The sequence below is a fragment of the Chelonoidis abingdonii genome, chromosome 2, assembly GCF_003597395.2.
Source record: "Chelonoidis abingdonii isolate Lonesome George chromosome 2, CheloAbing_2.0, whole genome shotgun sequence".
NCBI lineage: Eukaryota > Metazoa > Chordata > Testudines > Testudinidae > Chelonoidis > Chelonoidis abingdonii.
Window position 1 is genome coordinate 93455134 of NC_133770.1, and position 13772 is coordinate 93468905.

The following is a 13772-nucleotide window of genomic DNA, read 5'->3' on the forward strand; positions in this document are numbered from 1 at the left end:
CAAACTATGTTGGCATAAAGCTGCCACAGTATATGGCTTGTGTGCATGCATACTTAGCTCCTCGTGATGGCATTGTGCATACCCACCAGGAGTGCTTGTTTTGCTGCACAGCATGGTGCACTATGGATAGCTATCTCTGTGTGCAACTTGCCACTGTCCAGTCCACTGTGTTTTGGGAAGTTTTGGGAGTGGATGGTGGAGCAGACACAAGTCATGCAGGTGAGACTGGGAGCAAGGGGTCAATTTCCCATCATGCAAATTTCTCCATCCCATAATGCCATCTATATCCCTTAATTTTTCTCCTTTTAAAAAAACTGAATGAACCCAGATGGCCTTTCTTGCTGCCTGCCATATTTGACAAAAGCATGGAGCCTGCACAATTCTGCACTATTGTCATGAGTGTTGCAATATACGGGATGCACGATACTCTGATATTTGCAGAGTTGAAAGAAAAACCGAACCAGCGGGGAATATGACAATTTTGTGGAGGACAAATTGCTGTGGAACATATCAAGAACCAATTCCAAGTTTTTGGTGTCATTTATGGAGCAACTGCAGATCGTGGAGCGCCACTTCTGGGTCTGAGAAATAAGCACTGACTGTTCAGGTCACATCATAATGCAAGGTAGGGATGACGAGCAGTGTCTGCAGAACTTTTGGATTCACAAGGCCACATTCCTGGAGTTGTCTGCCAGTCTCATTCCAGGCCTCCAGTGTTAGGACACCAGAATGAGAGCTGCACTGATAGTAGAAAAGCGAGTGGTGATTGCACTGTGGAAACTTGCGACACCAGAATGCTACCAGTCAGTGAGAAATCATTTTCGAGTTGGAAAATTCACTGTGGGGGCCATTGTTATGCAAGTGCTCAGGGCCATTAATGGTCTCCTGCTACATGGAAATGTGACTCTAGGCAACATGGAGGACATAGTGGATGGATTTGAAGCAATGGGGTTCCGAACTGCAGTGGAGCGATATATGGCACTCATATCTCTATTTTGGTACCAGTCCACCTGGCCACAGACTAGATCAAAAGAAGGGCTATTTTGCTACGATTATGCAAGCTTTGAACAAGACATGCTTATTGACACTTCTGCTCTTCAGCCCAGGCCATGGTGAGTATGACCCAGGAGAGGTGAGGGAAGTGAAGAGGCAATTACTCAGTTGCATGAATCTATGAGTACAGAGCAATGGCACTGAGTACTTGCACCATGTTTCACAGGTGGTGGTGATTTTAGCTGATATTTGGTAAATAGCTCACTCTTAAGGGTAATAAAGTCACAGAGAGCACAGCTGCTGCTGGTTTTCCAAAGTCACCTGGCCCTTTATGCTGCTAGCCTTTTTACTGCAATAGTGCCTGTGAAGTTCTTCCTTACTGGCATAGGAAAGTGTCTACAGTGGAGGATGAAATAAGGCTGCTGTCCCTAGAAAGCTTTGAGAGAGAATTGCAAAGTACCTTCATGAAAGTGTATTGAAATCCATAAGGAGTACTCAAAGGACATCCCTGTGTACATAAACAAACTAATCCGCATGGCCTTCCCACCCCCTCCAGTTCCCACCTAACTGCAGCAGATTGAAAAACAGATAATGCTACCTCTTTTAATATGAGTAAAACAATGAAAGGTCAATAGAGGTGTCCTGTTAAGTTGAGGGCACCATTAGTACATCACTGCAGTGAGAAATACATTTATACACTTACCTGAGGCGCCTTCCCCTGAATCAGGCTTGCCAGTGCTCGAGTGCCATGACAGATTGAACTGCAGTGAAGTCTCGAAGATCTTGGCTCGTAGCATAGCTGGCTCCCCCGGTCACATGTCAAGTATGGTATGCAGCTCATTGTAAAAGTTGCAGGTCTGCAACTCGGCAATGGATTGACTGTTGGCCTCCATGGCGTTCTGATATGCCTGCTGCGCATCCCTGTTGTACCCCTTCTCCTGCATCCCATGCAACCTGCTTGTAGATGTTCACTTTTCTATGGCTGGTCCATAGCTATATCTGCACAGCCCCATCTTCCCACAGGCCCAGGAGAGCCAATATCTCCTGTCTGCACCAGTCCAGAGCGCATCTGGAGCATGTAGCCAGCATAGTTAGCTGGGCAGTTGCACAAAACAGTGGAGAGCTGCTAGGTGTGCTTGCCAAGGTGGACAGTCAGGAGAGGGCATTTCAAAAAATAGGGGGGTTTTAAAGGGTGTGAAAAGGCTTCAGGTCTATGTGACTGCTGGGCAGTGGAGTTCACATTTGTGTCCAGAGAGGTCAGTGTCAGGCATTGTAGGACAGCTGCTGGAGGACTGTTAGGGTCAATGTAGCTAACACAGTCTCACACTGCATTGACCTCAGTACATTGACCATGACTCAGTGCTTGCTTACACCAGTGGGAGACAAACTTAAGTGTAGACACTTGCACAACTAGGTCGATGCAAGGCAGCTTACATCCACCTAACTTGGTAGTGTAGACCAGGCCTCAGTTTTCTATGGAACCATCTGACAAAACTACTAGTACAGTAGTTAATCAGTAAACAAACCAGCGAAAGAAGGAAGCAGCAGAACTGTTGCACAGTGTACTCCTATCTGGAGATGTGTTTAGATTGTCCACAGTAATTTAGGACTTTATATTTAACTCAGCAGAATATGTTTTAATTGCACAAAAATTAGAAACATTTTCCATGAATCAGTTGGGAACAGTGGGAAAAACATGAATTTGTCCGACTCTGGTTTGTTCTGCAGTACTTAACTGATTAATCAGCTATTCCATTAGCATTTCCCTCACTGAAACTTGATGAGAAGACCATTTTCCATTAGGCAGATGTAAAAATATCTTTGACTAAATAAAAATCTTTTTGGAAAAGCTTCCTATGCTTTGTCTGTTTCTTTACAATTGTAAAGAGACTGCTGAAATGGGGAAATCTCTGGAGTGAGCAATCTGTTCTCTTCTGCTCCCCAAACGGTATGCAACTGGAGTGACCATTATGAATCCTTTAATGCATCAATGGCACCTAGACTATAACACTATTGAAAACTGCAGTTTCTGTGCACTTTGAGAAGGATTACTGTTTCAGTATGTATTGCAGGCAGAGCCTACAAGTAACTGAATATGAAATTGCCCAGAACTTCGGGAGTTCTTCTGTGAAATAGTTTTGCTATTCAGTCTATCTCCAATGGTGTACATAGGAAGGAAAGATCTGCCTTTTACAGAGCTTTTGCCTCATGTACTGGCCTTCTTGACACTGAGACTGAATGTGTAACATTTTTTTTCTCCCTTCTGTAAGAACTCTTGTAAGAGTTAATCTCTGAAGGAGAATTTAGAAGAGAAATAAGAGTGGAAATAGAAACTTCCAGAAAAGAGATTATTTGATTCTGACTTTGTCTGTTTTGGGGAGTTTAATGGCTATGTGAAAATTTAAAATAATAGAACATGTCCAAATATCATAGATCTTTCTTCTGTGCTGTGAAGGGGAGATATAGCTGGAGGATAATAGACTGCACTTTTTGTTGATGAATGGTTTAGATATTGATCAACTGGAAAAGAAAAAGGAAACACAAATAGTCATTCCTGCCAAGCTCTTTTACTATCTACAGCTGTTTACTACTTTTGTTTTCCTGTTTTTGAGCTTTAAGAACTATGTTAATGTGAAAAAACATTGTGCTAGGACTCTGTAGCAAAACTGTCAGTACTTTAATTAAAGAGAAAGTAGATAGCATATGTTTATGTTTCCTTTGGATGTGTGTGTCTCTTTCCATCTTAAGAACTAAATGTGTTACAAAAACAGATGTAGTGAAAATAAACAAGAGCGGTCTCATTTCCTTCAGTGAAGAAAGCTCACAATTACTTGGCCGTAACATCGTACCCTATCAAACAATTTTGCTGGCCGCGGGTTGCCTGCCCAAAGTGCTGGATTTATCACAACTGATAAAAGATCTGAGGTGTCAGACAAGAATTCAGCTGCACAGAAAAGGGGGAAGAGTGGGTCATAATGCAATAACATGTTTGAGGTGCTGTTCTTGCCAACAGTTAATAGGGAAATTCATTTCATGAAGCACTGTTTATAGACTGACATCTGGAGAACTTCTCAACCTGGATCACTTCCAATCTCTGAGATTTATATGCTGTTCTTGTTTTTTTGGTAAATAGCTCACTTTTCTGCTTGATATAGTTTACTTAAATAATTATCAATGGATGTGAATGATTATGCTACTATGATTTTTTTCAGTCCTTGGGATGGACAGAAGTTCATAATAGTAGGTTGCTAAAATAGATGATCAGTGGGAACCCCTGAAACAACATGCACTTGCACGCGCAGGGACACACACACAAACACGACAATTTAAAGAGAACTGTCTGAATGTAAAGATAAAGATCTATCAGATTTAAACGTGTTGACTAGCACCCATGCAGTCCGAAGGTGTGAAGGATTTGGAGTTGTAATGATATTTTCAGTTTGGTGATATTTGTCCTATGAAGTGAAAAATGTTTTCAAAGGATAAAAACTGAATTAAGTGCAGTTTAAACTGTATATTCACCACTGATCCAGCTCCCTTTCAGGTCAGTTGAATGACTACCATGGCGTTCAGTGAAATTTAGAGCAGGTCCATTTCCATTTTGAGATGCAGTAAGAGACACACCATACATTAATAACTCTGTCCCGTGTGAGTGGAGGCATAGACATGTAGCTTCTAGGTGGATTTATTCTACTTGTGGTAAGAACAATATATGTTACATGAAAAAATTATTTGTCCAAGCAAATCTGTAAATATTCCAAGAATTTGGTCCCACAGCATAACAACATTACACATTCAGTCTTCATTACTGATGTTAAAGCCCTGCTTTAAAAAATGTTTGCTTTATGAATAAAATTGTATTCCTTTTTGCACATGTATACATAAAAATGAGTATTTTTTTGGCACAGGATTAACACTGGGTAAAATTTTCAAAAGCATTTAAGTCACATTTTCAGAAGTGATTTAGGTACATAGGAGCCTAATCTTATGTATTTTCAATTAGATTTAGACTCATAAATGCCTAAATCACTTTTGAAAATGAGACATAGGTTCCTAAACTATGTAGGCACTTCTGAAAATTTTCCCATTAACCATATAGCAATACGTGTTTCCCTCCTGACTCCAGGAAATACAAAGGGACTGATACTGTTGCCATTGAACCCAATGGCAAAATCCATCTTGGTTTTTACAGGGATGGGATAAGGCTCATAGTAAGGATGCATATAACAGGCAATGTACAGCTATCTAATATGCAGCCCATTATATCTTTTGTACAGGGAGCATTAATGCCAAAATCAGTAGAAATTGTATCCATATGGTAGGGATGCAGGATAAACCATATAGAAACAAAAGAAAGTCAAATTATAGTATGTATGCATTTAGACTGTGACTTTCACAGGTACCTAAGGAAGTCAGGAGCCCAGCTACCATTGAATTTCAATGGGACTTCCTTGAAAATGCCAGCATCATATGTAAGAACACACTCTTTAACAGGGGTCTTTTATAGCATATCTAAAACACTGAAACAAAATTAATATTTTCCAAAGTGGACACCTCTCCTTTCTTGAAGGTGTCCATGGCAGACAGAAAGCCGTGTATTCTTGTGGTGATGGAGTTCAGTGGTTCTGGAAACGTGGAGCACCGTAGTATTCTACAAAAGATTGGTTTTATGTGTTCAGAAAAAATTGATCACTTGTGTGATATGGCGGCTGTCGCACTCCCTTTCCCCTGGTACTTGGCCACCCCAGGAATTACTCTTCTTTTAGTGTCTACTCTGTATAATTTATTTCTTTCTACCAACACCTGTACAGTGCAACACACCAGTCCTAATCCCTATGAACTTCAGATACTGTTCGTCAGGGCCCTGTGAGGAAAAGAGATCTGTCTTCCTTGGGATGGCCTTCAGTGCGGGCAGAGTTAGCGCCGTCCTCCCACATCCTGATGCTTCCTTCTTGCCTTTTTATCGAGCTCATCAGCTGATGGGCCAATTAGTTCCTTGACTCACCTAGCTTCCTTATCTGTTTAGCTACTTCTTCCCTATTTCCTCAATCAGCTGTTGCTGGGAAACTAATTGAGGCTACTGTGATCAGAGTGCTGACCCATCTATTAGACCTGAGCACTCTGTCACATACTGTAAGAAAGAAATCCTACATCTCAAATTTTTTCCCCATCTTGCCTCTTCCTTCTGCCAGTGATACGCACCTCAGTACATCTGTCATTTCCTTCTTCTGAGAAATCTGAGGTATAATTCTCTGCCCTCCCTGGTGCACAAGTTTCGCACTTCATCTTCATTCAAATCCCTTTTTGAAAATTCACTTCTTCCATGAGCTGAGTAAATGCTAAACCTCAGCAATATAATGCCACCATCATCCCAGTGTGTGGAGAAAAATTTCAGAGTTTATGGCATCCCCATCTTCAGTGGTGTCTGATCTTTAGCTTAAATGGCCCAAGGATCAAGGGTAAAATCCAGCCTTACTGAAGTAAATAGCAAAACTTGCATTGACTTCAGTGAGGCCAGGATTTCACCCCCGTGTTTTTGTTTGTGTCTTGTACAGCTGTGATCACAGTGTCTACACTTACAATATAGTAATAATGTCTTGTTTTTATATAACAGCAGGTAAAGTGACCCAACATAAAATACTGGTATACTACAAATTCTGTTGAAGGGTAGGGAATATGTTGAATGTATGTGTTGTAAATGAGGCTGATAGTATGTTTTCCGGTTCTTTCAGAGCCTGTTTGCTTTGTGTGTAACCTATGCAGTCCCCCAGTTTAAATGGTGAAATTCCAGTTCTCACTGTTCTCTATCAGGAAAGTACGGTAATGGAAAAAATGAATTTTGCTTTTAGTGCTGGTACGTTTTGACAGTATCAGTTGACAAGTAAATCTTAACAAACCTCTGACATCAAAACCAAGAGCAGGAAGTCCCGCTTCCTTCCAACCAATAGCATGGGGTGCCTAAGGGCAAATAGACATTTTCCGACTCTGATTCAGTTACCATCAACTGGAAAATAGTGCTAATGACTAATGAAATAGTTTGGCATCAAAAGCCATTAATTCTCAAGGCCATATAACCTATAGAGTTTCAGTTTTCAGAGCAAACTTTTCAAAGTTCTTTTATTTGTTTCCAGAAACCCAATATGCACTAATAGGTTATGTGACTTTTCACTCGTAATCTCAGTGTTTAATCCATGATACCACTCTCAGGTTGTTATTTGTATGGCTCTTTAATGATTTATCATGTGTTTACAGATTTGTGTTTAACAGGATAGATTTTATCTGTGGAACAAAAATTACAAGTATCCTAATTTGAATGTTAGAGGAATAGTTTCCAGTTCTTTGAGTCATATAGTTTACATTTTACAGTCACAGTTTGCAGGTGGGATTAGATATGCTGGAGAATAACAAATACTTTATTTTCGTTGGATGTATGTATATTTATATTTAATGTTTTTCAGTAGCAACGTATTAGAGTAGATTAACATATCATAATGTTCGTATTTCCTGTTATCAGATTTGCCCTACCCACTTCTGTTTTGTGGTGGACATTTTAGGAATCGCTGCTTGTGCTAATCTCTCTTTTTTCACATTAGGTTTACCACTAGCTTCCAAACCTCTTCCCCTGAACTGAAAGGATAGGAGATTCAGCCACCTCTGAAACGACATGTTGAGTCCATGACACATCACAAATTGGCTGTCAGGGCATATTTGGGGTAGAATAGCTCATGCCTTCTCCCTTTCTTGAAAACCAAGACTGCTGGGTCAGGTTTTTCAGTGGTGTAAACAGGTCCGGCTCCAGGGTTTTTGCCACCCCAAGCAGCAAAAAGAAAAAAGAAAAAAGAAAAAAAAAAAAGCTCTGACAGTGATCTGCTCTACTGTCGCCGCTTCAGTCTTCGGCGGCAATTTGGCGGCTGGTCCTTTGCTCTGAGAGGGAGTGAGGGACCCACCGCCTCAGAGCCAGATGTGCCTCCCCTCACTGTTGGCTGCCCCAAGCAGCTGCTTGCTGGGCTGGTGCCTGGAGCCGGCCCTGGGTGTAAATCAGCATAGGTTTATTGCACTCAGCAGAGCCACCTTGATTTACATCAACTGATGATCTGGTATATTATCAATATTCACGATGTCCGATCTTCACTGTGTTAAAAATCAGGGATCCCGAAGTTGCTGGAGAAGCTGTTTTTTCTGCCAGGCAGAATGCTTTCCAATGCCACTGGACTGGCATATTTAATTTTTGCAAATGCTTTGTTCTTTTATTTTGCAATGAGAGAGATGCTATATTGCCACAAATCAGGTATCCCATTCATGGGGCATGGAATAAAACATTTATTTTCACAACAGCAGAAATGTATTATATAAGCCTCTTTGTTGTTTTGAGTTAGAAGTTAATATGATGTTTTAAAAAACGCACTCTTTCAGTAGACAATAAAGGATGATTTTCAACACTAGGCAATGCAGTTTGTTTGCTTGCTAGCGATGATCTTGGGAAGGCACTAATTTTCACTCAGAGTGTGTGTTGTACATTTAGGTCCTGATCCCGCAAAGCACTTAAGCAAGAGCTTAACTTTGAGTAGGTGACCATATGCTTGCAGTTAAGCACAAAACCTTTCATGGACTTTTGATCAAGTGTTTGATTTGAAGCTGCTGAGCAAAATAAGAGAGGCCTGCACTGCTGTATTAAAAGAGAAAATGCATCAAATATGCATCGCTTCTGCCCTGAGAAAAGTTTCAGAAAGACCACGATCTCTGAGCTGGGGTAAAAACCCAGTAACTTCATAAGTTCTTCCTTTCTTCCAGATCTACATGGGCACAATGGAAGCTGCCTATGTAGTTTTCTACTGAAAATGACAGACAGCATGCTCAAAACTCATGCTGTATGCTATCTTATTAGCTATGTGCATACTCCACCTTTTCTCTGCTGTTGATCCATCCTTGTGATCAAGGACATGGTGTTGAAATGTAAAACGATTGTGCTTGCTGTGTGTGATATTGTGTATGCATCCAGTTCTTTGTGATTATGCATAGGTGTTTATTTCTGTTTTAGCCACATACGTCCTGCAAGAAAATGTGAAACATGGAAGTATATTTCTCCCATAGTCCTATTTCCGTTGCTCTGCCCCTCCTGCCTTCTGCTTATGGTGTCTCCTTTTCCTCCTTTGTTTTCTGGCTTTCTTCAAGTCGCCCTAAAAAAGAGACAATTATGAGCCAGCAGGTTCAGGCCTTTACTCCTGAGTAGCAGCCCTTTCCCAGAGGCACTGGTAGCAGCATTTTCAAACAGACTTGAATCATCCTAATCCATTTCAAACTGCTGCAGCTAGCTCCAGGCGAACAGTGGCATTGGTAGACAGCTGGTTCCTTTGTGCTCAGTGATTCTTGTACTAGATTTTCCCTTTCTTAGAATTTTTAATAACAGTTTATATATGTTTAAAGAGATAGTTGTAGGTAGTTACTTAAACATGCAGTGAAGTAGACAAGTGGAATATCTACATGAAGTCATACAGGTAAATATTGAAAACTACAAAAGAGAAATTATGACAGCCTATCCTGGGATCACATGCACCCCGCATGGCAGTGTGGTGCTGGGCAGTGCAATATGTCATGGTGCTACAGTAGAAATTATTGACAATCAGTGTGTATAAATTACACGTCCAAAAAAATATCATCATGAAACACCCTCTGTGGCAAACTAATGGTCCTCGCAGGCTTTGCTCACTGTAGAATTATTTCATACACGCTCAATCTTTTATTACTGTACCAGGTTCCAGCGATTGGATACGTGACACAATTCATGCTAAGACCTATTTCTATCCTTTGTGTAAAGTGAGTTTTACGTGCGCTATAAGTTTAACACATTCCTTACATGGCACAAATGAGTAAAGTGAGGAATCACCAAGGCATAATCAATATACTGAACAGAATGGTAGTAGCTCACTCTCTATTCAAAGTATTTTTCACCAAGGCTTAAACTGCAGGCCATTCCAATTTTATACATTCTTTGGGACTCTTGCCACTTTGTTTATTGTCTCTTGTTCTTGTTTATGTTCTGGTTGCCTATGCTCCACATGAAGGTATTCTATTATATTTTCAACCAGGTGGCTGTACTCCCATTCCAGAATCTGATCTGGAGGAAAGGACAGGTGTACAGGATTCCACAACGTTTACCAGCCACAGGCACCTCACAAAGCAGAAATCCAAAACTGGTAAGAGAAGGAAAAATATTCACTTGTATTTCGATTACAGAACAAATCTAACTCGTACCTTGTGTCTGCAGGAAAAGGATTAATTGACTGAGGTGTTTCCAATTATGTTTTTTAAGTTTCTGATTAGTAAATGAACAGCACTTTTCTAGAAATACTTTTAATTTTTTCCTGGTTCAATCAAATCTGATAATTTTATAGGATTCTGTAATTCTTCAGATTTTTTTTCCAGGGCCTTCCCTTCAGAACAGCTGAGGTGAATAATTTCTTCTGAATTAAAAAGATCTGGTACTGTAACACGATATGTATGAGGTAGCTGAGGACTTTAAACCTGACCTCCTTTCTGAAAGTTGAAGGTTAGGTAGAAATGAAGGTTAGGATATTTCAGTTTAATTAAGGTTTTTATTGTTGGGACTTAGTGCCAGTTGATTAAAATTTGGTCATTACTTACTGTTTGTGGGAAGACTTCCTAGAATTTCAGAAAAAATATTACTGGATATATCAAACAATATTATATTGGATGTAAAATACATTGCATACACAGATGACACATTTTCTGGAAAGATTTTATGGTGCTGGAAACTATGATACGATGTTAATTTATTTTGAGAGTAAGAATGGTAAACAAATGCACTGTAATTTAATAAAGTGCCCCATAAGATGCTTTCAATTTTATTTACTTAATTATGTTTCTGTTAAGTGGCTTATTTCTCATGATCAGTCATTCTAAACATAGGAGATCCTAAACATGATTTGTTTATTATTGTACTTATTTTCAGATTTCTCTAAAATATAACCAATTCTTTAACGAATTATTTTATTTATGTGTGCACTTTTAAACCAGGGTGACATTTACTTCATTAGAAAGTTAATATTGAGAGATCTGTTTAGAATGATTTTTAAAGTGGGACAACCATGTCAGCATTCTTTTTGTATACACGTATGTATGGTATCTAATTTAAATGGGTACTAGTCATTCATACTTTTCTCCACAGCATTGGACTGAAAGTGGTTTTGGATGTTAGAACTAAATAAATTCACATTCATACTACCAGGATGGTGTCATGGCACAAATCTAAACGGATGATGAAGGCGTGGAAGAATGGCAAGTGCACTCAGGAGTTGGTCTATACTTAAGATCAATTTAGCTATGGTGCTCAGGGATGTGAAAAATTCACACCCCCTGTGCACTGCAGTTAAGCTGACCTAACCTCCAGTGTAGACACATCCGGGTTGATGGAAGAAATATTTCATAGTTATTGCTGCTTGGGGAGGTAAATTACCTACAGTCAAAAACCCTATCCACAACCGTGGGAACCATGTATGCTACAGTGGTACAGCAGCATAACTGCAGCCCCTGTAGAGTAGACATAGCCTAAATGGTTATAAATGGATACTTGTAAAATCCTTGTGCCGTTAACAGAAACAGGTGAATTATGTGTGCAAAATAATATTTGTGTGCACAAAATATATACTTACAAATGCATGATTTGTTTGCCTGACAAACTAACTGTTTTGTACACAAATGTGTATTTTGCATAAACAGTTACCTATGATAAGCAGAGTTTAAGGGCTACTTTTTACCTTAAAGTGTTTCCACTGGCAAACTTGTAACGATAGACAGGGAGAGGAGATGCAACAATATATAATATGATAAAAGTGAAAGATACAAGGGGAGGAGTCCTGCATGTAGGTCAGCTAATAACTGCATAATGTTGTTTATTTATTTAATATGCCGAGGGTAGGGATGACGTTATATGGCTCTGTAGAAAACAATACAGCTCACACGTAACATAAATGCTTTGATAAAACCAAGACAAATAAGAAGAGGAACGTGGAAAATATACAATTCATTTGATCAGGTGGACCGTGTAGATGAAATAAGCAAAGGCTGACCCAGATTTGTCTGAATTTGGTAAGATAAATTTAGGTGGCTATTTTTTGAAATTTGGCCCTCCATGTCTATAAATAAGTTTTGTGTAGTATACTGCAGCAAAATTCATCCATATGTAACTGAACTCCAGAATTCTGAACTTCAGAATAACAATCTACTATGAAAAGGACAACAAGAAAAACCTGTAGAAGGCTTAGTGTACTGATTTTCCCCATTGACTTCAGGGTTGACAGACACTCAGTTTAACCTGTGTTATTTTTTTTAACTGTCCTTCTGATCTTGGAGAAATACATCAGCTCTCCAGAACAAAGGCTGCAATCCCAATAAAATTCCACCTTCACTGTTAGGAGACTACAACAAACCTAGAACATGTGCCAGACCCTCCCTTCTCTCTGCTGTTGGTCTATCCTTGTGATCAAGGACATGGTATTGAAATGTAAAAGGCTAAGCAGGAAGAACTCAAAATGCCAGTAAATAAAAACAACTAGTTTGCAAATGGTTGGCGTAACAGAGCATCAGTGGGATAATATGCATGACTGGAATATTGGTATAGAAGGGTTGAGATGGAAAGAGGAGACAGACTTGTTGAAAGTCTCTGGGTAAGGATAAAAGGGGTAAAACTAAGGGTGATGTCATGGTAGGGGTCTACTAAAGACCACTTAACCAGGAAGAAGAGGTAGATAGTTGTTTAAAAAAAGCTTCAACAAAATCATTCAAAGTACAGGACTTGGTGGTGAGGGGGGACTTCAACTACTCAGACATCTGTTGGGAAATTAACACAGCAGGGCAAGGATTATTCAACAAGTTCTTGGAATGTATTGGAGACAATTTTTTATTTCAGAAGATGGAGAAAGCTAGTAGGAGAGAGGCTGTTTTAGATTTGATTTTGACAAATAGGGAGGAACTGGTTGAGAATTTGAAAGTGGAAGGCAGTTTGGGTGAAAGTGATCATGAAATGGTAGAGTTCATGATTTTAAGGAATGGTAGGCGGGAGAAGAGCAAAATAAAGACAATGGATTTTAAGAAGGCAGACTTTAGCAAACTCAGGAAATTGGTAGGTAAGATCCCATGGGAAGCAAATCTAAAGGGAAAATAATTGAAGACAGTTCAGTTTTTCAGAGAGACATTATTAAGGGCACAAGAGCAAACTACCCCACTTCGTAAGAAAGATAGGAAGTATGGCAAGAGACCACCCTGACTTAACCAGGAGATCTTCGGTGATCTAAAAATCAAAAAAGAGTCCTACAAAAAGTGGAAACTAGGTCAAATTACAAAGGATGAATATAAACAAATCAAGTATGTAGGGACAAAATTAGAAAGGTCAAGGCACAAAATGAGATCAAACTAGCTAGAGACATAAAGGATAACAAGAAAACATTCTACAAATACATTAGAAGCAAGAGGAAAACCAAGGACAGGGTAGGCCCAGTACTCAATGAGGGGGGAAAAATAACAGAAAAGTGGAAATGGCAGAAGGTGCCTTAATGATTTCTTTGTTGTTGGTTTTCACCAAGAAGGTTGGTGGTGATTGGACCTCTAATGTCTGAATATCAGTGAAATGAAGCAGGATCAAATGCTAAAAATAGAAAAATGTTCAAAATTATTAGATAAGTAGGGTAGGCAGATGTTAGTCTGTATCCGCAAAAAAAACAGGAGTACTTCGGATGAAGTGGCTGTAAGCCCACGAAAGATTT

The 13772-nt window shown here is 39.6% G+C and overlaps 1 protein-coding gene across 6 annotated transcripts in view; it reads left to right on the top strand.

The window, feature by feature from the left end:
* Positions 1-13772, top strand: part of BBS9 (Bardet-Biedl syndrome 9) — a 498766-nt gene that overhangs the window by 334863 nt on the left and 150131 nt on the right. For all 6 annotated transcript variants that reach the window (XM_075062584.1, XM_032778779.2, XM_032778787.2 and 3 more), the window contains one exon: positions 10080-10187. In XM_075062584.1, the coding sequence (XP_074918685.1) occupies positions 10080-10187 (108 nt within the window). The remainder of the gene's footprint in view (positions 1-10079; positions 10188-13772) is intronic.